Source organism: Heliconius melpomene, chromosome 7, assembly GCF_056956725.1.
Source record: "Heliconius melpomene rosina isolate 202511_hmr_F chromosome 7, ASM5695672v1, whole genome shotgun sequence".
In the NCBI taxonomy this organism is placed as follows: Eukaryota; Metazoa; Arthropoda; class Insecta; order Lepidoptera; family Nymphalidae; genus Heliconius; species Heliconius melpomene.
The window spans coordinates 4,426,339-4,453,977 of NC_140395.1; the positions used below are offsets into that span (position 1 = coordinate 4,426,339).

At 35.2% G+C, this 27,639-nt stretch overlaps 1 protein-coding gene across 6 annotated transcripts in view; it reads left to right on the forward strand.

Annotated features, from left to right (window-relative positions):
* LOC146537419 (uncharacterized) overlaps window positions 1–27,639 on the forward strand; it is a 36,251-nt gene that overhangs the window by 6,844 nt on the left and 1,768 nt on the right. For 3 of the 6 annotated variants that reach the window (XR_014878130.1, XR_014878129.1, XM_085188135.1), the window contains exons 2-10: window positions 10,863–10,928; window positions 18,048–18,215; window positions 21,765–21,837; window positions 22,921–22,986; window positions 24,224–24,370; window positions 25,511–25,588; window positions 26,089–26,187; window positions 26,822–26,890; window positions 27,192–27,283. Coding sequence is in view for 4 of the 6 variants with exons in the window: in XM_085188135.1 (XP_085044261.1) it covers window positions 10,863–10,928; window positions 18,048–18,215; window positions 21,765–21,837; window positions 22,921–22,986; window positions 24,224–24,370; window positions 25,511–25,588; window positions 26,089–26,187; window positions 26,822–26,890; window positions 27,192–27,283 (858 nt within the window). In the remaining 2 variants the exon portion in view is untranslated. The remainder of the gene's footprint in view (window positions 1–10,862; window positions 10,929–18,047; window positions 18,216–21,764; window positions 21,838–22,920; window positions 22,987–24,223; window positions 24,371–25,510; window positions 25,589–26,088; window positions 26,188–26,821; window positions 26,891–27,191; window positions 27,284–27,639) is intronic. The other 3 variants (XM_085188136.1, XM_085188137.1, XM_085188138.1) reach the window with 3 other exon arrangements.

Genomic DNA, 27,639 nt, shown 5'->3' on the forward strand with positions numbered 1-27,639 from the left:
TTGGGATCCTAGTGTTAAGACACTTCGTTTTATATAAATATACACGAATTGTTTGTTTAAAAATGAAACTTACTAAAATCTCACAAGTTGGTTGAAACTTGTAACCATAAAAAATTAAAGTTAATTCAAAGTTGTCTTGCCCACTTTTGTTACCGATGGCAAAGAAGGTGAATTTAATATGTACTATTTATAAACTATTATTAAATCATAACTAGATCTTATAATGTCTAAAAATTATAAAGAAAAAAATATAAATAGGTATATATAAAAAAAACGAACTTGACCGTGAGACAGACAGGACGTGGTAATAAATGTAAATAATAATTGCCGATAAAACAAGTACAGTGGAGCTTTGCCCATACAAGTTTGATTACTCACGAGGAATATGTATGTATGTATGTTTGTGAGTGTAAGTAACTCCCAAATACGGTGTGTTAATGCGGAACGTCGCCTTGAAAATTAGTCTGTATTAATTATTGGGTTTTTTAGTCTGTAGATATATGTATGAACGTGGTGTTTCAGTGGTGTTTGTCTATTTAAATTGCAGCAAGAAATTTGGAACAGAACAGTTCCCGATTGAGTCTAAAAGTTGTATTTTATACTTCGTAAATGCCTTTTGAATTTTATAGCTGATCTTAGAGTAAACAATCAATTTTATTGATAACGTTCGATATTAAACACTGTCTTACCTACCATTGAGTCGACCCTCTGACCATAGTTGGCGGTCGTTGTCTTTCCCACGATGAGAATAAGTATTCCTCACATAAGCTATACCACATAAAAGCTTATATTTAGGGCCAAATAGTATTCACATGAAGAAATTTCTCAATTATTATTTTCTTTTTGGTTATTTCTTACGTTATTACTCAGCCCGTTTCAAATGAATTTGATGACTATTTTTTTGTATAAAATTGATTAGTTGGTGCCAGACAAGGAAAAATAAACCTATTGAAAAATATAATATTTGAATAGAAATATCCACTTTATGCAAACTCTAATAATAAAGATTTTTATCAATTATTCTTTAATTAGATTTACTTAACAATTGAAGTAATTTTCATTATAATACATTACAATTGAGGTAAAAAGTAGCTCAATCAATAAGCGCCGGTGACCCGGAAATGAAGGGTTTTGTCCGTCCCCCTAATGGTGGGCTGCGAAGCGAGTCTACACCGATCGGTGACTATACTGCAGTAGTATTGTGATATATAGTACTGCTAGAGTAATTTTGATTTATGTGATTAGTAGATGTTTTGTATATTATCAAAAATCAACTTCATGCTGTATCCCTCGTACAGTTGGGGAGGCAGAGGGAACCTAGTGTTAAGAAACTTCGTTCCCCACAGTTAATAAAGGTATAAGTCTAAAAATATATGGCTCCTAGGAAATATGTGAATAATGTGTTTTGCATAAACGGACTCGTTGGGCTAATGGGGAAAAAGATTAGAAAACGAAGTGACTGATCACCATCATTATGGTTTCCTACTTATAACAGTTGGCGAAGTTGCATAGCCATTTACAGGAAGGACATAACCGATTTGTGACCAGTAATTTTCTCGTTGTTAATTTTTCGCCTATTTCACGTATCTAAGCTCAAAGGGCGGTCCCACAAGCGTCATAGCAATGTTTTGAAACTAATATAGTTAAGTCAACAAGTGTTTTATATAAGTAGGAGTAGAATAATGATGGTATTCATTATGGAGCCTCTGTCACAGATACGCTGTTACCTTGAAACTTGAGTCACCCCAATTTGTGACCTCATCACTACGCCTTACACAATAACACAACACTATTTATGGAAATATTACTTTGGGCTATTTTTAGACTTTAGTTCGTAACTACTAGAATTGGCCGAAGTTATGTAGAAGCTGCCCATCATCCGTTTTCATTTTTTTCTATAGTGATATTAAATTTTAAAAGCTTGAGGCTTAAATCAAATTCGACTAAATAAAAAATTATGCTCACAATAAAGAAATTATTGGCTACATTTATAAATGTAATTTTTATTCTAATAGTATAAGATGGTTGTATTACATCATATAATAAATAATATCCATATAGAAATTAAAAGTTTTTAAATATAGACAGGAAGCAAAATCACATATATTTACAAATATATCCTGATTATATTAATCAACATGACAAAGTGGCAGCTTCCGCAGGTACCTACAGATTACATCTTACGAAGCTTCTCAGCTCCAAGACAATGACCTCATCCGTAAATGGGCCACGTCCGTCCCCCTTGAGCTCGGCCCTCCGCCCGCTTCGGGCGACCTCGAACCCGCAATGTCAATACTATGCGTATGCGCATTGTTTGATTATATAGGGAACTATGGAATTGGGAACCTAGTTTTAAGACACTCAGTTACCCACTTTCCGCCGACGTGTGGAAGTGTTGAGTGGTGAAACCCAACGCCGCAAAAGCAGGAAGTAGCTTCGTAGTATTAAGTTTAGTAGATAGGTCTTACATAAAGAATGAACATCGGGAAAGAAGAAAGAAAAGGAACAAATCCTGCTTTTATCAAAATTGTCTGCTATTGGCCTACTTAGCATATATATAGGTCTCAATAATTTACATATTATTTTGTAAATTCGTCAAAAAGGTCCGTCTACTCAATCAAAGCAAACTGCATACTAATGCTATACCTTTACCTACCAATAGCTGTTCCAACAGTCGTGTGTCAGGACCACGACTCGTTCACTACGGTTAAATAGATCTATCCATTATCATACAAATATCTGTTTTAAATTACAAATAGGCCGGAGTTGCCCTCATGTTTATGTAATTTTGTATCCAATTTGGTAAATGGTAGGAAATTGTTGAATTTTGGTTTTGATCCTACCTACTATTGATGGATTTATGAATATTGTATTTTTGGTAAATATGGATGACACTAATTTCCCAGGTTCCCTCTGCCTACCATGTTACGTGCGGTTTACGGCTTGAAGCTAAAAATATATTTTGAATGAAATATTTAAAATTATTTTATAATAAAACGTTATACATATATGTTATGAGGCTAATACATAAGTTTTTAAAAAAAATTCTGCGCTATGCAGAATGATTAGATTAGGCAGGTAGTCAAGAAAATAGCATTACTGTAATTATAATTAGGATTGAACTTTAATCAACGAAGTTACCGGCGCAAAAGTATTTAGTAATTAAGTTATAAAAATTACAATTGATAATAATTACCCAAAAAAAAATATAGTTTTTTACGTATAATAAAAAATATGTATATATATCTAAGAAGCCACTTAAGAGAAATTCTTTAAAAAATAGTGCAACTGCTTGTAAGTATATGTATAGTTGGCGTCGCGCCAAATGCTAGCTGTAACTGATATCTTGTTCACATTTGCGAGAGCTGCGGGATTGTATTGTGTCTTAGTGTAGCCTTTTAAACATGCTTTACATACATATATGTAAATATTATTTATTATGTCAATTGATATAACCTTGACATAAAAACATAGATGCACGCTTTTCTCCGCTTAGCACGGTGGGCAGAGGGAGTCGAGTGTTAAGATATTAACGTTCATTACATCGCGTAATTGTCAAGAATATCAGAATTGCGTGTTAACCGGTGGAAGTGAACGTTACGGTATCTTGTTACTGAAGGGAGATAAATGGAAATAATTCTATTCCCCGATTATTAATGTATACTGATTTAATTTAATTTATTTATTAATAGACGGCGTTTGAGTTTCTAGTTTCAAAAATATATTTAAGTCATTAATGCCTTTCGTTTTCACCTTTGATTCCAAAGTTTGAACTGAGCTTTTTAACAAACTAACCGTTGGCCTCGTTTAATTTTTTATGTAGGTAAATAGTTGAAAGCTCCACGTGTTTTTCACTGGCTTTAGACGTCTTTTTAAGTGTTTAGGGAGCCTTTAATATACATACATACATTTAATGACTAAAATGGTCAATTTGAGTTAATTGCACATTAATTATGTTTTTAGACTTTAACAAACTTTAGACTTTAGTTAAAACTCATATTGGTGTAAGTATATTAATATTAAGTCGGTGGTTATATTTATAAAACTCTTCTGTTACTGAATGATTAACAGACATCGTAGGCACAGACCAAACTACTGGACTTAAACATCCAAGTTTGGCATGTCACCAAGATGCTGGTTAAGGAGTGTAGTGTGGACCACTCAGAGAAGAATTCTCGTAATTCCTAGGGGAAATATACGGAATCTTCCATTTTACATCCTAAAATTGCGGGCGCCGACTAGTTTACTATAATATTTTTTAAATATTTCTTATTTCATACGTCTAAATGGTGTGATGTTGAGATCCGCCACTCATCACGCTATGTATTAAAAGTTGAACGGTGGGTGCGGAGAGGAGTGTCTTAACACTAAGTTCCCTCTGCCTACCCTGCTTGCTATGCGTGATAAAGCTACAGCTGCTATATTTAGATATTGGTAGGTCAATCAATTTCGCGTGCCGCACTGCATTGAGGAATCCAGGCGCCAGAGATTATTTGATTTTCGCTTTAACCTATTTGTTCATTGTTATTTGTTGTTGCCGTTATAGTAAATTACATTACTTGGTTGGTATATTGAGGTAAAATTATGACAATAGATCACAATTACAAAACAAAATTTACTGATTTGTGTGGTACGTTTTTAAATATAGCTTACCCTGCTGTGTGCGGGATACAGCGTGATTAATATTTAAATATTGGTTTTTAGGATATTAAAATACTCGTGAAAGTATACTTTTTGGAAGAAATTACTGTGAACGTTTTTTTTATTACGGTTATAATGCCCAAGTTGTATTAAAAATGCTAAAGCAAGTTCTATTTTTATCCTCTCTTTTAAACCAGTGGCACAGAAATGACAATGCTGACTCTTTGTATTGATTGTCAATACAAAAGTGATTTTTTTCGACTTGGCTATACTGCTGTTGAACTGGGATGGTCTTTACAGTTTCCACACCGGGCGTCAAAAAGTACGAACGTGATGGACGCTCGTGAGGAAGGAGGAGGCTCGTTTGTGTAATGAGCCTTTTATATAACATAAATTTTGAATATTATTATTTTGACTGATTACTTTGCAAAAAAGGATTAATAACTTAAGTTTGTTCTAAGAAATTAGTAGGTAATACAAAAAGAAGTCATAGTTTAGGTAAATAGAGAAATTAGTCATATTGCAGTATTGTTTAGTAAAGTGAAGGTCAGGCGGCCGGTGGCCGTGGGGGGTATGCAGCCACTCCTGGATTAGACGACGCGGCGCCCGAGCACTATTATACAGCAATTTACATGTTATACGAGGAATATTTCAAGGATAAAAGTATTGATTTCAGTATTACTTATATGCAGGCGTATACAGGGTGTTTGAACATCAAATAGTATTTATTTTCTTTTGTAAAATGTTTTTTTTCTTTTTGTATGCAATAAAGAGTTTTATCTATCTATCTATCTAATAAAACTATTGTTGAAATAATTAATGTTTTTATTCCCTCGCTCTGGTAACGAAGCGACGGCGTTAGGTTCCGCCACGAATTCAGCTAAAAGTGAGAAGCGGAAGTGTTTTTATAGTTGGAACGCTGGATTTCTTTGTTCCCTCTGCCTACATTGCTATGTGCGGGATACAGAGTGAAGCCGTTGGTTACCTTTTTTTTTGTAAATGTCATTCAATAATGTATTTCTAAGTAACATAGATCGATTCAATAGGTTTTGTCCACACGTCGGGGACGTATTGATTGAGTGCCAGTATTAAGGTCAACTTTGTTTCTGTTCGTTACGTAGGTATATGTATAATATGACCTATCTATATATATAAAATCGAAAGGTCACTCACTCATCACGAAATCTCAGAAACTACAAGTGCTAGGAATCTCAAATTTTACATAGGAGTTACTTATAGGACGTAGGTGCTCGCTAAGACGGGAATTTGCAATATTCGATTTCTAAAGGGTTGTTTTTGGGGTCGAAAGTTTGTATGAAACTTCGTTACTACAAATGCTAGGAGTTTCAAATTTTGCATAGACGTCACTAGGACGTGTAGTTATGGAGACAGAAATTAATAATAACAGTTCATGCGGGTGAAACCGCGAGCGGGCCGCTAGTGTATTATAAAATATTTAAAAAATACTAGTTTCGGATTTTTCCATTTACATACACCCAATTACTTAACCGAATGCTAAATTTCACCAGTCTAGGTCATCTGGAACTTGGTTAACATTAAGGTCTATAGGTCAGTCACCCCCCTAAAAATTAACGATTTTTGGACGTCATTATCTAAATAACTGTTTGAACTGTGTTTATGAAATTTAATGCATGTATACAGGTAGGGGTTCTAAATATTTAAGCCAAATATTACAGGTTTAGGTGGAATAGTTTTTGAGTTACGAATAGGTAAAAAGTGGCTTCAAATGGTTCATGTAAAATAACACACGGTGCTGCTCGCCAGTTCTGTTTGTAAAAGAACTTGGCGAACGCGCTCCGCGCGTTTTAAATATTTAATAAACAGTGACGCTTAACTGTCTTATATTAATTAATTTCATTTTCCCGCTCTGTTATCGACAGCGCGGCGTTGAGTTTCGCCTCTCAGCAAGCAATGTCTGGAAAAATGTACGGAAAGTGGGCAAAGGAGTGTCCTTTACATCAGGTTCCTTAACTGGTAACCCTTAAATTCCGAGACTAAATAAAGCTCCCTTCACAAATCGCTCAATGAAAATCAATTAAAATCAAATATATCAATGTCGTCGTTAGATTTATTTACATTTAGTTCAGAAGTATCAATGGTTATTTACTTGATTGGCGGCGGTTGTTATAAGACTTGCGTGTGGCACGCAACTCTCACACTCAATAGGACATTTGTTATAGACTCCACCTAAAATACAAGAGGTTATTTTTTTTTCTTCACGCTGTATCGTGCACATAGCGGGGTAGGCATAGGGAACCTGGGATCCTAGAGTTAAGACACTACGTTGCCCATTTGCTTGGAATTCTGGAGGTATTGTCTGTGGCCAAACTCAATGAATCCATGGCTACTTAGGAAGTTTCTTCTTCTATATTTATTATTTAATTTATGAGCTGCCTTAAATATATTATGTACTATATTAATAATATAATTTAATATGGTAGATATAGACACTCCGGCCCCCATTCTACTATTGGCTATAACACCGCAATTATCTTACCAGGACGGAGAAATGCAAATAATTCATTGTTCATGCGCAATGCCTTAGCGCAATCAAATATTTTTTTAAATATATAGATAAAATATTAAAAAAAATATATTATATATGTTTGTGCACGGTGGTGTGTCAGGTGGGGTCGACGAGCATTCGGCGATGCGGCCAACTAGTCATTAGTAGCAAAACAATTTAACAAAAATGGGTCGATACGTTGACCTAGTTTCTTTCTATGATTCATCTTTAACATATTTCGTTGTATACGTGTTTTCTAGAGAACACATCGTTTCAGAAAATGAAAAGGAAATACATTTAAAATACAAACTTTTAGTGTTTGGTAACCAAGGTTCCTTTTGTCACCAGGTTGTTGAATACTTCCCATCTTTTTTTTTCTTTTTTGTATGGAGAACTGGAATTAAAACTTCTTCCAAGAATGATTCACAACATGACTAATCTAATGCAGTACATTAGCGATTAGTTGTTAAGTAAAGAAGTAAACAATAGGGTGTGTAGACAGTAGGTGCCGGTACCCCGTGGCACTCCCTTCTGTGGAAGGTAACTCCCTTCTGTTTACAACCGAGGTGCGTTGTGAGTGGGGTTGTTTTAGTTATTAGATACAAACAAACGTCAGGAGCTTAATGTAGGTATTGGTTTACCCACCAGTGCAATTTAATTAATTTATTCCTTTTTTAATTTTATACTGTAAGCAGTTTTTATTTACCTTGGTCCATTTCCTGCTTTTCTGTGGACTGGGTATAGGCTATCTTCGTTTGTCCACTTAATTTATTTATTCCTTTTTTAATTTTATACTGTAAGCAGTTTTTATTTACCTTGGTCCATTTCCTGCTTTTCTGTGGACTGGGTATAGGCTATCTTCGTTTGTCCACTTTGTCGCCAATTAGATCTATCAAAGTTTATTGTCGTTATATTGTATTAAGACGTGTCTGTGAAGATTATTTTCGTCGATTTATTGTAAGTAAGCCGAAGCTGTAATATTAATTAATATAATAATATATTTGTTATCATTATAAGAGTATACTTTGTGTAACTACTTTTTAGGGAATTGTATAAATTATTGACATTATTGGATTTAAATCATAAACCTTTTCATCATTCACGAGCGATTGAACGCGGAACGAGGAAATACGTATGTATGTACATACTCATATAAGGTCTCTATGCTTCACTTCATAAAACCTTCGATATTGTTTCATGTTAAAATATGTACATATGTTTGTAAGCACACCTTTAGCAAAAACCGTGGCTTTGTTTGCTTTATAATAGAAACGAGCAAATACTTAGTTTATTATCGCCTTGTGAAGATTACTTATCACGGTTAAAAAAAGGAGAATCTAGTTTAAATAAATTCCGTTCTCTACTTTTTTTTTAATTCACGAAATTGCAGGAATTGTGTAAGTGAATGCCGTCCTCTAACACAACTCTTACCAGATCGAGGTAATTAAAATAATTTCATCAATTACAACAAATTTGGATTCGAACCCACAATAACAACGTCTATATTTTAATAATATTATAATTAGCACAAGAACACTGAACCCTGAACTGACGAGAAACTGAAACAAAAAAGTACTAAGCCAAGTAGACTCCACTATAAATACCGTTAAAAGTCATGCCAATTTCTAAACATTTGGCATAAACGCCAAAAATATATCTCTCTCATCAGCATATTTTTAGAGGCATATCCACTAAGAGACTGGTCGGCGTCTCGGAAAGCTTCCGGGATGCCATTTTGGCAAACACTCTCGATTTCTATGACCGAGCATTGAACCCGCACTCGTTACCGCATTGTTTAGTATAAATAGTGTTGATGGATATGAATAACTTTCTCGTGCTTTTTTTTCTCTTTCGATGATTAGTTGTGTTGTTGTAAGTTTATGTAATGATGAGTTAATGTTGATGTGAACATTATCGAGATTTTGAGACCAGTCTCCAGAATTCTGCGGAAATTAGGTAACGAAAATGTCTTAATGGGGGGGATGGACGTTTTTCGGGGCAAATTTTGTTATAAAATTTTTGGAGTGGGCACCAGTTTATTCTGGGATGGGCACAACCCACCCAGCTACTCCTCTACCTATGCTCATGCACTAAAGTTACTGCCTCAGACCTCACAAGAAACGGCGCAAGAAACGAGGCGGAAGTTTTTTTTTAAATCAATTATTTACATTCACAATTATTTATTAGTTTTGCATTTACAAATCTAATTTCTAAAGATTATTATTAAAACAATACATATAAAAAACCTATGATACAACAAGCGGGTGAGCGAACGCCTGTGACATTTGTCCATATCTATATTTACATATAATATTTGGCGTGGGTCGTATGTGTGTCACGGTTCCCGGACCTGAAACAGCAGAGATGGAAGTTTGCTTGTAGTTATAGAAACTTTTCAGGCGGATATGTCGCTGCTTGGAATGAAAATAACCTCTTTAAGGGTATATAAGTTGGATATTCTCATCTGGGATTTGTATTTACACGTCTGTTAATATTTGGGGCAGTTGTGGGGCAACGGCACAGCTTTTAATTGTAACCGTAAGGGTCGTGGATTCGGTTTTTACTCAAATAATTATTTTTCCGCTCAAATAAAAAAAGACAGCTTGACATTGAGTTCCATGACTCAAAACGCAATTACTACTAGGGAAATAATAAATATTATATACTAGGGAATGATCTAGGAATGGAGAGATATGTTTTTCTTTCTACTCGTATCTTTATCCGATAGGATATCAAAATCTAGAAAGACTAAACTTCAAATGTAAATTTAGAAATTTAATTCTTTTTAAATCTGGAAACGTCAACGCTTCTTTAACGTTAATAGCATATATGCTATTCTATAGGCCTATAGCCTAAAAATAAATGAAACCCATACCATAAAGAAATTAAAAGAATCTAGTATATATTGCATAAATGATAAATGAAATATTTATTTTATTGTATTGTATCGCAAGGTCGCCGCGCGCGTGCTCGCGTCTTTTGTATGCACCGCGCGCCCGCTGTTATGTCACATAGGGCACGGCAATGGTGTTTTAACTACTGGAGATTCTTCTCTACTAATGTAATGTTATTAATATTTTAAAATATATCGCTTAGTAGACAAAGCGCGGCGTCTAGTTACGCAACTCTACAAGCATTGTCTCCAACAGAACTATATTTGTTATAACTACCTATATTTTGAAAATGGAGAACGAAGTGTCTTAACATTAGGTTCCCTCTGCCTACCTTGTTGTGTGAGGGATACAGTGTGAACCCAAAAAAAATAAGAAGAAAAGTAAAATTTCGTATATATAGATCTTTTTCTTCTAAACAGAATCGTTACATTGTAGGCATATATCAAACTTGTGGTATATCTATGAAAAGCATTGTTCGGGGCCAAAATTAAAAATCCTACGCTAGTAGAACATCTCGTCTTCTTGCATATTAAATGATAATATATATTTTATATTTTTTATTTGTTCTTATTTATTATACCTATTTTCATTTTGTGGCCCTGGTGTCGAGGTAAAGAACGGTGTTGAGTTCCGCTTTTTTAACTCTTACAGTACTTTCACTTAATACTTATTTTCAAAATGATTTAATCCAAAAATACTAGAAATATTCTTATTTTTTTTAAAGAAGTATATTTATTTGGTATGTTCTTCTCGTTATGTTTACTAAATAAATACTAATATAATATGTTTGTTTGTTACAGGGGCGCGGAGCTCGGCGATGTCAGTCTCCTGCGGCGGATGCCTAACGTTGAGGTGTTAGCGTTCAGGTAATTGTTTACTTAAACTTTTCTGTCTTTGAGGCTGTCGTGGCCCAGTGGGACGGTAAACGGTAGCGTGTGAATGTAAACGCGACCGTCGTGGATTCTATTTCCTCTCGAACGAATATTTTAATCATTTTTCCACTTTTTTTATTAATTTTTATTTAGTAATGTATGTAAAAAGTTTATTTTTCTTTTATATTCACTCCATGTTTTATGTAAAAGTGGAAACTTTATTGGCAAATGTAATATAGATATGTAATATGTTTAAGTATTGTAAATGCTGTTTGTTTCCCAATATAAAATAAATTAAATAAAATAAATCAGTATTTGGAAATAAATATACCCTACACTCTTCTGTATATGAAGCAATCTAACACCACATTTTACGAAACTGTGAAAAAGAAAAAATTTTCAATGTCATACGAATTAGCTTTTGATATCAGTAACATTCCCACAGCGATTGCGTGACGCTTAGTAATCTACAGTAGACGACACTATAACAATGTACTTGATCTGTGAATATGAGCCGATTGTGAGCTGATTGTAATTATAATAGGAATTGAAATGTCGTCAAGTCAAACGTCTATGATGTCAACAATGGGGTATAAAATATGACGTAAATGGTTTCAAGAAATTAGTGTTTTAGGTAGTGACGACGCAGTATAGGATATTGGTTTTACATATATATGGTTCTACTATATACAAAAAATATTAGAAACTAGGATTAGGGAAGCACATAAAAACTTTTCTGGATTCTTATTTAAAATGGTGATGGACAAAATTCTTTCACTTAACTCTTATATTAAGAGGGTTAAGGGGATTATAGCCCTTAACTTAAAAGTCAATTTTCTCTTATTTTTCTCTCCTATGTTTATAGGTTAAATGAAATAAATTTAATGTAATATGTTGATATACTCATATAGAGTCATTATTAGTTTAGTGATGCTATCGGACATGCTTTCATGTCTTAATTATATTGAATGAATCATTTATACTGTCATCTATAAACGGATATATTTGTATTTGCTTCTTAACTTATATTAATATACATATGTATTTTTTTGTAATGCCTGCATTTTTTTAAACTTATTTTTAAGTTCGCGCTTTGTCCTGCACACAGCAGGGTAGGCAGAGGGAACGGAACGAACGAACATTAAGATACTCCATTCCTCTCTCTCTCCGCCTTATTATCCAGGTGCGCGCTAGTTAAAAATAAGAACTGTTTTAATAGTTTTCTAAGAGTGTAATCCAATTTGCTCGATTTCGACATTTCGATTTTGTGTATGTTCTATGAAACGTCACGTATACGTCTCGGGACACGTAGCGCCGTGCAGTAAACTTCGTAGTATATTGATAAAGTTCAAAGAATAATGCTAATAGTATTCATTAATTAATAATTTATGTTTGTTTTTGTTATTCGTTGGAACGATTATATGGAATTATTTTAGGATTTAACTGCGTTGGTATACAAGAAAATGAAATTAAAACACTAAACTTTTCGCCCCCAATCTGATTTGTTAATTTGATTCTTTGAGGCTCCACTAAACGTGTTATATCTATGAAAAAAAAAAGTGAAAGTGTATACCATAAACCACTGAAAGTAATAATATAAAACTTTAATTCATCATCTATTAGTTTAACTAGAGAGAGAGAGAGGTCAACACACCTTTCCATTTCTCCAACAATTAGCCGGCCATTATGCGCACGCGCACGTCTCGGTCTCGAGGCGAGTGTGAGTACGAGTACGAGTCGTCGCTTGTGACTAATCAGTTAGCGCTTTATTGGCTATCAATATTTGTGGTGCGATTTCGGTTGTTATACGCTCGTGTTAGTTAGTGAGTTAGTTAGTTAGTTATACGTTTGGTAATTATATTTGATCACGCGATTGTACGCGAAATTGTGTATTGTTGTTAGTTTAGTTTTAGTTATTTTCTTATAGCTTCATGCTTTGTCCCCAGCGGGAAAGCCGGAGAGAACGGAGTATTAAATGGTCTCAGCATACCCTCTTTTGCCTCGTCCACTGTCATATGTGATTTCTTTTAGAATTATTGGTAGTGTATAGTCCAAGGCCAACCATGGTCTCCCCTACATCTCTTACCACTTCTTTTTGCTTTATAAATCTTCTGTTTTTATGTACCTAGAGTTGTTTTTAAGAAATAAAGATTGGAGTCGTTTTCTTTACTGGGGTAAATAGTGAATCGTTTTGTAAACATAAAATAATTTTGTTATATTTACTATGTGTAAAGCAACTATTTCGTTTTGGTGGAGGTTTGTATTACTATGCAAATCTTATTCTTATTATATTTATACCTACATGATAATTCAAATTTAAATTCATAATATTTTTTATTCAAATAGACTATTGGCAAGCAGTTTTGACATAGTCTGTGAATGAACGATAATAATACTCTTCGTTGTATTATTTAGTAACTTAGTAAGCTGTATTTACTATAGGTTTAGCATATAATTAGTGTTATCTAAGATAGGGGGGTGACTGACGGCGGCGGATATCTACAGGTTCGTGACCGCGACTCTGTCCGTGGTGTGGCGTGGTGAGTCGTCGCAATGCAGTGTTTCACTGTTTTACTAAGAAATTTGTATATAGTCTTCACTATTTAAACACACATAAGTTATTCTGGTAGTTAATCTTATGTGATATACAGCTTTTTACATTTTTTAGGGTAAAATATTAATGTTTAGATCAGTAGTGGTGCAGGGGCACAAGCGGGCGTAAACGTAACAGGTCGTGGATTCGATTCTCGCTGGAGGAAATAAAATATTTAATATTTTCATTCCTTCGCTCTATTAATGCAATGGTAAAGCGTGGCGTTAAGTTCCGCCAGTTTACACGCAATGCCTCTAGAAATCGGCGGAAAGTGGGAAACGAAAGCTTTCATGGAAACCGATTGTCTTATGTAGATTTCCAGATTAGACACTAGGTTTCCAGATTCCATTTGCGCAGCCTGCCAGCAGCTGAAAAATATATATATAAATATTGGATAAAGCGCCACATTGAGTATCACCACTCAACACGTAATGTTTCGGAACTTGTGGGGAACGGAGCTAGAGTTTTCACTAGCTTTCCTTCATGCTCTATGTGGGATGCAGAATGAACCTAAAAAAAATATTGCAAGATTACCTTTGCCGACATACCAAAATAAGAGAGTCCCCTGTTCAATTAAGCCAAATCGAAGTGAACAACCACATCTACTTAATTATTAATATAGATTAAAATAAAAGAATTTTTTTTCATAATTACGTCAAGTGTTCGCAACGGTACCGTTGCGTCGTCAGTAGTCACTAGACACTAGGTAACGAGGTCAGTTCGCAGTTCGCACGCTGCCGACGTCGCCGCCGCCGTAAAGTGTCGTGGTGCGGTGATTATAGTGTTAGCGGTAATATAGAATTTATGATGATTTTCCAATATTATTTTTTTTCTCCGCACAAGGTGTAAGGCAGAGGAATATTCGTTGTAAAACACTATGTTTTCTGCTTTCTATTTGTCGTCACATATATGTAATTTTTGTTTTGTTTTTTACAAATTGTGCTATAATAGAACACCTTTTTTAGCTATAATATATAGGCATTGCGTGTTGAGTGGCGAAACTCAACGCAGCACTTTGCCTTATTACTACAACGAACAAAAAAACATTAAATGTTCCATTTCTCGAGTGAAAATCGAACCCACAACCGTCGGGTTTACAGTCACACGTTTGTACTCACGCGGCACAAAGGCTTCACTATGGCCTCGGGGACATCATTGCAATTTGAATATATGTAACTCTATTTAAAAATATCTTGCTTTCTTTTTGTATATAGTGAATCATTTATAAAAAGTATTCATAGTTATTCTTACTTTTATAATATTCAAGATATTCTGTTATATTAAACACTAATAAGTATTAATTACTAGATCTAATGTGGTATGACAGTTGACCACGAGGTCGCGGTTTAAGCGTATCCATACGTTATCTCTTGTGGTCGCTCTTAGATTTCTCGATGGCATTAAATTACATCTACCATAATGGTAAACTCTACTGCTTGTAGGTTCGACCCCCACTCGACAATATAATTCTAGTCCTAGTCCATAGGGCAGGTACGAATATATCTCAACTGCTCGAAGATTGCTTTTCATAGTAAATATTTATTTTGATAGTATTGTATATGTTGTATAGTAAATAAATAGTCTCGATGTTCCCGACAGGCGGCAGGTCGCGAACTGTCTGCTCGCGTTTAATGGAAGGAAACGACCCCCGAGGGCAATGACGGTATTGGGGAGGATTTGAGATCGAAGTAAAGAGGAAATTGTCGATTTCAAGTTAAATTAGCTTGAGGTCTGTCTGCGATTTAGATATATGTATGTGTCTCATATATCCTACTTTAAATTGAGAAAATTATGAAAGTAAATAAAGGATAGGAATATAAGAAGTTAACCCGTGAAAAGTCAAGGCCTAAAAAGTCACACTTAATAAATAATTTATAGCACAAAGTGCACGCTTTTTAAAGACTCTCATACTTCCTTTCGTTCCTTATAGTGTCTAAAAATAACTTAGTTATTTCAATACAATACAAAAAAATAAATATAGTGGAAAATAAATTTGTTAATAAAATTTTTTTTCGTTTTGGGAAGAACTGAAAATCTCTACAGGTAATTTTTTTAAGACTTTTGGTTGTTTTTAGTTAATCTTAATCAAAATACATTTTTGGGAGACGAAAACGCGCTCATGGCCTGAAGTAAATAATTTTTGAGATTAGCTCTAGCTTAAAGGTTTGCTCATATTGATCAACGATGTTGAAGTTGTTAATTGAATGTAGAAATGTAACAACGCGTAAATTTATATTAGAAATGAGATGGGTAACATCTGGTGTGGACGTCAGCACTCGCGCTCGGTGCAGGTCACGACCTTTCTGTCTGCGTCTGGAATAGGACTATAGTACCTAAGTATATTAGATATAAGCTGCCTTTAAAATACATTACTATCTCCACCTTAAAAGCCAACCATAGCGAGCACGGACCACACGGACGGACAGAACTTAGGTACGGGAACCCAGTTTTAAGACACTGCATTCTTCGCGCACCGCCAAATTTCGAGCCATTGCGTGTTGAGTTGCGGAACTGAACGCCGCTCTTTGATTCTATTAAACGCGGAGAAATGGAAATAATTTAAAGATTATTTTCTTTAAATATTTAACATGGCGCACGGCCTCTTTTAAATAATAAGCTTAGATAAGTCCTAACTACAATTAGTAACGATCAACGAGAAATTAGATGACTTTTAGAGTGTTAGCTGCTACCTCGTGGTTAGAACAGAACATGTAATTTGCGCCTTTCACTGTTCTTAAGATGAAAGTAGTAGTTGTTGCTCTTTGTAAATGCAATGTGATGCTGATATTTTTATATATGTATGTATGTTGAAATATATTATAGAAGTAATTATCAACTTAGTGGTGCAGGGGTACAAACTTGTCGAGGAATTAAAATCTTTAATATTTTCATTTTTTTTCGCTTTAGTAACAAGGCATAGCCACTCAACGCATGCTTTCGGTAATTGGCGGCAAGTAGAGAACGAATGTCGAATGTAGGGTCTTAATGGGAACGTGGAGTGTCTTAACACTAGGCTCCCATGTTCCCTCTGCCTACCCTGCTATGTGCGGAATACAGCGAAAAGCTTTTAGAGAAGGTAAAACTTGATTGTAAAGTAACTGTAGCTAGAAGAATAACGCCACGAATATTTAAGAAAAACACAGATTCTCTAGTTTTTAAATAAATATTTTAAAAAAAGAACACGGTTGACCAAGGTCATGTCCAATCGGAGCGTTTCACCGTGTTGCCCAATCAGCGAGCGACGCCGCCGAGATTAACCAATCACTGGCCACAGTTGGCCGTTACAATATGTATCTACTTAATTTGAAAATAAATGTAGTCTGTTGTAAATGAACAAAGAAAATGAACTAAAAGTTATTATAATCTTTATTACGTTTTGTTCGATTATAGTAAAGTTTTCGCTTCACTAATTCTGTTTGTTGCCGGAAATATAACAGCGTGTTTTTTATCATTATTTATAAGGATTGTGCAACACAGCTTAACCGCAGGCTAGTAACTATAGAGTATAGTGAACTAGTAGGCTAGTTATTAAATATTACAAGTACATTTAAAAACACAACATGGCGGAACGGTTTCGGCGGATTTTAGAGTTCCTCCAGAATTCGGCGGAAAGTGCGGAACGGAGTGTCTTAACACTAGGTTCCTTCTGCCTATCCCGCTATGTACGGGATAAATATTAAAAAAACATGTATAGTAGTGTAGTAACAGTATAATGCGATCAGAACTTAGGTTTAAGTTAACTGATTTTAACACAGGTACCTAAATAAAACTTTAAAATAATTGCGTTAATGTGTGTATTACACACAGATTTAACTCTTAACGTATAATTGTAAAGGCATCTGCGCAGGAAGTTCTAGAGCTCTATTGTAATATGCTTATAGAGCCCGCCGCAACTAACTATGAAATTATACTTAAAAGGGTTGAATTGAAAGGTCGCCGGCCGGTACTAATGTGCGAACTTTTTACTACTTAATGATCGTTTTTTATATTCTCTACTGTGTTTTAAGAGAATGGAGGGAACTGTTAATGGTTTTTTTTGCTTAGATTGTTTGGATTGAAAACGACGATTTTACCTTATTTAGTGAATTGAATGACGCCTTAACGTCCTACTGCCTTATACCTTATATGGATTTATTTTCCATAATGTATAAGAATTTATTTTCATACTACTTTGTTATTTGCAAAGATAACTAATAGATAAATCACTTAGTTCTTTTCTTTTATTAAACTTGGAAGACTAATATCTAAATTTAAACATTAGTAGAGTTGATTTAAACTGCTAATATGGCGTTTATGGCACAATTACATCTTCAGAGTAGGAAAACTAGTGTTTAAACACAGTTTCTCACATATCCGCCTAATTTTTAATCATTTTTTTAATGGCGAAACTCAACGCTGAGCTTTGTATTGTTACCAGAATAAAGAAATGGAAATCGAACCTAAAACCATCGCGATTACGGTCAGACTGGATTAAAATGTTTCGTCTCTATACTTACCAAGTACATGTATTTCTCTTCCAGCATCAACAAGATCCGGTCGCTGGTCGACTTCGCCGGGTGCCGGCGCCTTCGTGAGCTGTACGTGCGCAAGAACGAGATCAGGGACCTCGCGGAGATACGCCACTTGCGCCACCTGCCGGACCTCACCAGCCTGTGGCTGGATGAGAACCCATGTACCCTGCATCCTGAGTTAGTATATAAACATAAATATATATTTTTTTTGTTTCACACTGTATCCCGTATATAGAAGGATAGGCAGAGTAAACCTAGTGTTAGGACACTCAGTTCTCCATTAGGACACTTCTGTTCCCCACTTTCCGCCAAATTCTTAACGTTACCATAGCGAGAAAATGAAAATATTATATACTTCATTCCTCCGAGTGACTCGTCATTGAGAGATTTTATTGTATTCAAGATGCAAGTTGCTTTTTAATGTTTGTGAATGTGAAAGTATAATATGGCTTAATAACATTTCTAATTCTTAACAGTTAAAATGCATATGTGAAGATTTAATTTGTATTTTTGTATACAATTATTGTTTATAATAGCTTATTAACGCCGCTGTAACGAACTTTGAGATTGTGCAACTGAATGCGATATATGTGTGTTCGAATTAGTCTGGTTGAATTTGAAAAGTTGAAGTTGAAAAAATGTTTTTTTATTTCTGTTCTGTTGGTCTAGTCTCTCAAAAAACTGTATGATGTATTAATAAAAATATGAAAAAATATGTAGGGTAGGGCGGGGCTAGTTGAGCATAGGGGCAAGTTGGGCAATCAAAATATCTCGTAAACTATTCACCTTACGCATAGACATCTTATGGCGGAAAGAAGGAGTCGCGGGAGAGGTAATCAGCACGCGATCGCTAGTAGCGGCTGAACGAGCGATTGAAGCGCTCGTGCGTTTTGTTTTTTTTGTGACCAAAAAGTAAAAACGTCGTTTATCGCAAGTTTTCGTCTGTATTAGTCAATTGTCATTTGTTTTCAATCAGGTAAGTGTTAATCTTTCTGAGAATTATTGTACTTTTGATATGTGGAGTTGTTCTGAGTATAATTCTTAAGACTTTTTTATAACCTCGCTTTTGTTTCAAAATTCCGGGTTGGGGTTAGTTGAGCTATTTAACTATTTGCTCAACTTACCCCACGACTCAACTAAAGTAATGAATGTTTTATGTTTATTAGGATGCGGACTTACAAGAGGAAGACTACAAGATGTTCTTACACTACTGAAGATTTAAAAAATGCTGTAAAGGCTGTCAACGATGAAGAAAAAAGTGTTAATGCCGCTGCTAAAGAATTCGGCATCAAACGGATGACTTTAACAAGATTTTTGAAAAAATTAAATGAAGGTGGTGATTCATCTATGGGCTATGCAACACCGAGGCAAGTATTTTATCCTACACAGGAAGACTCTCTGAAAAAATACTTGCTACAAATGGCATCAATCTTCTATGGATATTCTCCAAAAGACGTCCGTCGCCTTGCCTATGAATGTGCTGCTAAATTTGGCATTGAAATTCCACCCAGCTGGACTGCAAATAAGATGGCCGGAAAAGAATGGCTTACGATGTTTTTAAAACGAAATGCCGAGCTATCCATCCGAAAACCAGAACCCACTAGCCTTGGTAGGGCAACATCATTTAATGCGCAGAATGTTAAAGTTTTTTTTTGAGAAATTAGCGGTTGTAATGGATAGACATGGATTTACTGCAGCAGACATTTGGAATGTAGATGAGACAGGAGTATCCACTGTGCTGAAGCCAAATAAAATTGTAGCTGCCAAGGGTAAGCGGAACGTCGGTGCAATGACTTCTGGGGAACGAGGGACTAACGTTACAGTAGTAACTGCTGTATCTGCTCTTGGAAATGCTGTACCTCCTATGTTTGTATTTCCGAGGAAACAGTTTAAGACACACTTTCTTAACGGTGGTCCCCCTGAATGTATAGGAGCAGGAAATGCCAGTGGATGGGTTACAGACGAAGAATTTCATCAGTTTATGCAACATCTTATAAAATATGTGAAACCATCCATTGAGCGCCCTGTTTTATTAGTGCTGGATAATCACTCCACTTGAACGTGAAGACACTAACTTTGGCCAAAGAAAACGGAGTTGTAATGTTGTCCTTTCCACCGCATTGTAGCCACAAATTACAACCGTTGGATGTGTCAGTCTTTGGACCGTTCAAAAAGTATTGCGCTGCTGCTCAAGATGCATGGCTACGTAACAACCCGGGGAAAACCCTTACTATCTATGATATACCCAAAATAGTCGCTGATTCGTTGCCGTTTGCTCAGACAAGTATAAATATTGTTAACGGTTTCCGAAAGACAGGCATCTTCCCATATAATGAAAACATTTTTGGCGAGGATGAGTTTTCACCATCATTTGTAACCGATCGTCCTGAAGCAGAAACAACTATCGAGCCAGAAAAAGATCCAGAGCAAGCTGTGATGTCCAGCACTGAATGTAATCCCAATCCTTCTGCTTCCACCAGTCAAGCTGAACCCGAACCTGGTCCGAGCAACAGGGAAAAAGAGACGTTTGATCTAAAACAAGCATTTTCCCCGGAAATTGTACGACCATACCCAAAGGCTGGCCCTAGAAAAGCAGCTAAAACTAACAGAAGAAAGAGAAAAGCTGCAATACTAACAGACACTCCCGAAAAAAACGCTTTAGAAGAACAGCAAAATAAAACCACAAAGAAAGTTAAGAAGCCAAAGGAGAACATGGATAAGAAAAGGAAGAAGGGTGTCTGTAAAAAAATACTCCAGTCAAGTGAGGAAAGTGATGACGATGATTATTCCTGTCTGATTTGTTGCGAAGGCTATGCTGAAAGTTTACCAGGAGAAAATTGGATCCAATGTCAAGCTTGCAGGGAATGGGCACATACAAATTGTGTTCCAGGTGCTGGTCTTACTTTCGTTTGTGTCAATTGCAACAGTGACAACGACGATTAAGTTGTTAAGATCTTATTAATATATTTTTTTAAGATATTCAAGTCTAAACAAAAAGACTGAATCTAATGCTGAAGTTAATCTTAAGATACTTTATGTTTTGTTGAATCTAGTTTTGTTTAATTGTTCAAAATTACTTTAAGTGTTGTTGTTCTGTCACTAAAAGACGATAAATAAAGAGCTGATTGTCAAACACATATTTTACTTCATCTCTAGTCAACATTGAACCCATGTTTTGGTTAGACATTCTTAGTGCTCAATTTGCCCCATACCCTTGCTCAACTTACCTCACCAGTGGGGTACATTGAGCATACTTGACTTCCTGCATATCAATGGCTGTAGCTCTTAAATTCGACATCTTACAAAAGAATTACTATGGACACTTTTGATAAGGGATAAATTACAAATCCATCAAGCCGCTTAAGAACTCATTGAGATTTATCATTGAAGAGCTATATCCGTTCAAGTGAAAAATTGCTCAACTAGCCCCGCCCTACCTTACCTATTTGCTATTTTCATTTTAGTACTGCGAGTATTGTGTTGTAGTTTTGAAAACGTTGACAGATGTCTATGTCGTGATCATAATATTTGGTCACTATCAGTAATCAGTCTCTATATAGTGATGATATAATAAATATTTGAATATCTACTTATGTAACTTAAAACTAAATGTGTTTGTATATCCTTAATTAATTAAACTAATTTTATATCCTAATGCATATAATTAATTATTTTAATTAATACATATTTATAGTGTTTTTTTTTATTTGTGATTATCCATTACAGGTACCGGATGACCGTGTTAAGAAATCTGCCGAATCTCGAGAAATTGGACAATGTCGTCGTACATCCTGAAGACGTGAGTGCCTACTAAACAAAAATTAGTCATAAATACATACGAATATATATAAGTTTTGTATGAATCATTTAATATTCAATACTCGTGACAATGACTTTTACTTTGACAAAGGTTTAAGGACAAAAGCTAGTGTTTTTTTGTGAATCGTTTAAGACGCGCTTGTGGGTTCGATTCCCACTTGGGGGAGTGTATAAAAATCTTCGTTTCTTCGGTACCACAGGTACAAAAAACACCGATGTACTTTTTAATTGTTTGAGTGTGAAATCTATAATCTAGAATGCTGCATATTAATGAAAGTTGAATATTAAATGGCATTGGTATTTTATGTCTGTCCGTCCGTAAGTATTTTAAGAGATATTTTCTATAGCGACTGGTCTTTACAAAGAAGCTATCACACAAAAGATATTCACTCGAACGTTTTAAATTGCAACATAATGCACTATAATGACAGTAACAATAAGTCGCGACTCGGCCTTTGAATGAGATGGCAACGTAAGGACTATCAGCTATTCAAATTATTGAAACTTTTTTTAATGTTAATGTTTATTTGTTTAAAAAATGTTGATTCACTCCTTTTTTATAATGTCATAATCCTTTTAGTGTCATAAATGTTCTTCTATAGTGATATAAAATATTAGATATATTCTAGTATTTCTAGTATGTGGTCAACCTTGAGTGTTTAGCTAGCGGAATTCCTAGGACACGTATAGAAATCTAGTCAGGTTATAAGTAAATACATACTGGTAGTGCGCGTGCGCTACACGCCTTAGTAGAAAACGACGTAATAAACTTTATAATAGACTAGTTGTATCTCGCAAATTTGTTTGCTTAGAATGCAAAACGTGAAATGTAATGTTGTAAAAAGATACTAGTAGCTCTTTTTTTCTTTTGCAAAATGTATTTGAAAATCACAATTTTTTCGTAATTTACATAAAAATCTGTAATTGTTTTACCTTTTTTTCGTTATGAAGATGAAACATGACACTTTTTAAGATCTCAGGGGCTGTTAAAAGTTAGTTTATACGAAATACGATAATGTTTCTATGAGTATAATTCTGTATATTATGTTTTTTCTACTTCCAGGTGCAGGAGGCGATGCGTAAAGGCGTGCACATACCCGACTCTGACGACGAAGGATATCCGCAACAAGTGAGTCCATACTTCGTACTATATCGTGCTACACTAACTTGACGTTTGTGGATATACTTTCAGCTGGTTTTATTGTTTTTATTCTCTTGTTCAATATATTTTATTGAATTGTTTTGATTGTGTTCATGAGTCTCTTGTATGACCACTGAAGAGAACTCCCGTGAAGTTGCGATGTGGATCTTGAAGCCGTATTTCGCCTAAAATAATTAGAATAATGAACATAAATTGAAGAGAAGAGAGAGAGAGAGAATTTAGTGTTTAGTGAGATACGAGTTTAGTGGAAAAAAGAGTGTTTTAACACTATGTTCCCTTCTGAGTACTCTGCAAAAAATATATATATTTTAATGTTGTACCCAAACGCATATATTTTGTTATAACAGTTTGCAGGCCCTACTTAACTTAAGGCCATTTTGCTCTGTGTTAATTGTTCTAAATGTATATTCAATATGTAATATTAAAGTGTTAACATGTTGCATCTAATACATGCAATTGTGTAATATTGCAAATGTCTAGTTGTACGATACGCAATGTAGGTATGTAGGTGTGTTACGGTAGAACTGCTCACTCGTAAGTTAGTCGCTGATGGAAATTTTGTAATGGAGTTGGCGTTGGTGGTTGCGTGGTGTTGTAAATTGAGATTTTAAGGTAAAATCTTAAAAAAATAATCCTCTTCGTCGTCGAAATTTTACGATAATTAATAAAAATAAAAAAATTGAACATTTAAAATATTATGTTCTCTTAACATAAAAGTGAGGCCAAGCGAGTGATTGGAAACGCAACAGGTTGTGAGTTCGAATCTCCTCAATTTAGCCAGCACATAAGCATCCTTGCCCCCATGTACCAGAGTAAGCCGAAATAGTCTGGTGCTAAGACATAACATATTTATGTAACTCTACGCCACACACCAGAGCGGGGAAATGGAAATCATTCGAACCCACAAGTACCACATTTTACAGACAGACTCTTGGAAGTCATTATCCTGACGGTCTCATTGCATCATTTATATTATAAGAATTTGTAAGGATGGATGTATGTTCCATTTTCACGTAAAAATTACGAAACGGATATAGTTGAAACTTAACAGTAACATAGCTTATATTATGTACATCAAAATACCACATCGTCCATAATTTATGTAAATTAGACTATAACAATAAGTTTAGTATAAGCGGGTGAAGCTGCTTTCGAATTGCTAGTGATTAAGAGAAAATTACCTATTGATTTGTCATATTTCCAGCAGGAGTCCTACGGCCAGTATCGGCGACAGCGGTCGTGTGAATCAAGTCCCGAGCGCGAAGAGCAGTACTACCGCGCGCCCACACACCCGCCCCCGCACGCGCCCGCGCCTGTCACACACCACGCGCACGCGCAGAGGCACGACCAGGTAAGAGAGTTGGGTCACTAAGTTCTAGTCGTCGTATGTACTGTAATATAAAGTCTCTACCTTAGTGAGTGAAGCGAACCAGGAATAAGTACCACCTAAGTAAGAAATATATATGGCTTAAATTAATACGAAGACGCGAAAGTATTGTAAAGAGAATGATAACACTAAGATTATTACTATTTGACTTAGGCATGTGTTATGTATGACGCTACTTACCTTTAATAAATATTAAGTATTCATTGACAATAATATATGTGTTTGTTCAGGTTGTTGTTGTGTAAACGTTTCATCATCTTTATATTTAAATATATTTCATAAATGGGGCTATTGGTCATAATATTTTTTTTTTCACCAATTCTACCTAATTTACTTGTTAGACAAAGAGTATCGTGAGAATTGGTTATGGTCTATATAGAGAACCTAATATAAAGTGCACTATAATAGTCACTACCTACGAGGCCAGTCGTGGCGTAAAGGCATGAGTGTGTGACTGTTGACGCGACTGGTTGTGGGTTCGATTCCACTCGAGGAAATGATTTTTTTTTATGAAAAAAAATGTAATATTTAAATTTATATTATCCATTCTTCGCTCTGGTGTCTTGCAAAGAGCGGCGTTGAGTTCGCTCAATAAGCAATGCCTTGAAAAATACGGCGAGAAGTGGGGAACGGAGTGTCTTAACACTATGTTCCCTCTGCCTACCCTGCAATGTGCGGGATGCTGATGTTTTTTATTCTGTAAAATAGAATAATTTATAAAGTCATCTTTGAGCTGAGCTGAGGGTCTATCAATATAGTCGTTACAATTGGTCTACAATTTTTTTTCTACATTTTATTGATCCATGAAAAATTGATTTCATTATTTTTTATATACATTCATTTGTATTGCATTTTGTCTACTAATAGCAATAATCCACATATTATAACGTCATTTCATTTTAAATATGATAAAGTGGCAACTTTTGTTTATAAAAATAATCAATTGCACAGACAAAGAATATCTACAATTTAATATAGCAAGAGCATCTTTATTATATTTCGACATTATCATTAAAATATATACGTCTGTTAGATTATATGTATAATAATACTAAATGGTATGTGTGTATGTTTGTTTGTGTGTGACTAACGCGAAACGCGCAGTGGGCGCACGGCAGCGACAGCTCCGCGGAGGCCGAACCCGCGCCTGACGCGCCGCCGCCGCGCTCTCCGCCCGCGCAGGTAAAGCACCTTACCTGGCCTTTACCTGAACACTTACCTTACCTATCACTGACAAAACTTGACGACCTTACCTTACCTGTTCACTTACTAGCACTACTATATTATTGATAAGACTGACAGGATTACTTACATGTGCTTATAAAAGCACACGTAAGTAATCTTAGATTAACTGTTTACTTGTCTAATACTTGTAATGACATATCTTGTGTTAATGCGTGTTGAATTGTGGAACTCAACCCCACGCTTCACCTCGTTACCGAATATTTCATTTTCTCGATTGGGAATCGAACCCATAACTTGTCGCGCTTACAATCATACGCTTATGCGGCACGACTGGCCTCAGAAGAGGTTATTTTTAGTAAAGTAAATAAAAAGACTAGAAAAAGACTAGCTATCAAATGTCTTGTTACCAAAGTGAAAATAGTCTTTTTTACATTTCTATTTACCCCAGTCAGGAATACTATCGAATACTATTCATAGTATAATCTTTGATGTTAAAGTGTCCGGCTTCCCCTCGTCGCGCCTCCCCTGACCCCGAAGACCGCTACGAGCACACGGCGCTCAACCCTGTGTCCGCGATGAGCACATCCCAGTACGAAGTGAGAGACTTACTATTATATATTCGTCAGTATATAAAAAGGCAGTTTCATGTCTTTCCCAAATTCAAATTATCTAATTCCCTTTTTCTATAATAAAGGAGAATTAAAATGAGACACTCGGGACACTGTGTGAGTTGCAGAATTAATTATTTCCCTTTCGGAAGTGTGATTATTTCCCATTCCATTTGAAATAAAAAATATATTTATTTTTTATTAATTTCACGCTGTATCCTGCACATACAGTACTGTACAGTAGGGTAGGCAGAGAAAACCTGGGAACCAAATGTTAAGACATTATGCTATGTTATCTTTATTTAATTAATTTATAGGAACTGACACTGTATAAAAAGAATAACTTCATTTACAGTACATCCATATTATGTGTTTCATACGAGTATGTATTTTGTTTTTGTGGCAAGTTTTGATTTCATCAATAACAGCATTTGCATGTAAATCCTATATATTTTAGCATTGTCATGTTTTAATATTAAATATATATTATTACTTAGGTTTGGAAGAAAGAAACTGTATTTATTATATTGAATTTAAGCAATACTTAACCTTTTTTTGTGTTTTTTTTATTTACTGTCAGTATTATGTATATAATTTAGTTATTTATAATACTAATTTTCAGCCTCGAGGGGGTCCGCGGTCGCCGGATGCGGCCTCGTTGCGGCACTCGGTGTCTGCTCACAGCGTCAAGGTATTATTTACTAATTAAAAAGAAAATATAAAATGATATACCGACAATAGTATTTTAATACATTTTTGAATATGTTTAAAAAATTAAAAATTTAAAAATAAATTTAAAAATTAAAAATTTATATATTTATTTTAAATATATAATAAAGTTAAGAAAAATATTATTGATTTTACCAAATCGGTGATGTACATAATATTAATAATAGAAACAGGTTTATACTTATGGCACCTATAACTCGATTACATCGAGTCTTTACTTCTTTTATGAAACAATGCTTTTACAATATAATTCTTTTGTGTAGGACTACGCGTACAGCGGCAACGGCGAGTGGCGTCACAGCGGGCACGCCGCGCTCACGTCGCCGCACGACCACTACAGCGACCGCGGGGACAGGCTAGTTGCACATATGTTTAATTATTTTTTTTAGCGTCCTCTACCATCCCTGGTATATGCGGGACACAGCGTGATGGTAGAGGAATAAGACATTCCGTCTTCCTCATTTTCCGTTGAATTCTGGAAGCATTGCGTGTTAAGTGGTGGTACTCAATGCTGCGGTTTGCCACGATACCAGAGTTAAGAAGGGAATATATTAAACATTTCGTGGGATCGAGGAATCAATGGGAATCGGGTCCACTCGAGGAATCGTGTTCTGAAGCAGGAACAGAAGCGTGTGACCGTAAGTAGGACAGGTTGTGGGTTCGATTTCCATGCGGCTCCGAATGAAATATTTAATATTTTCATTTTCTCGC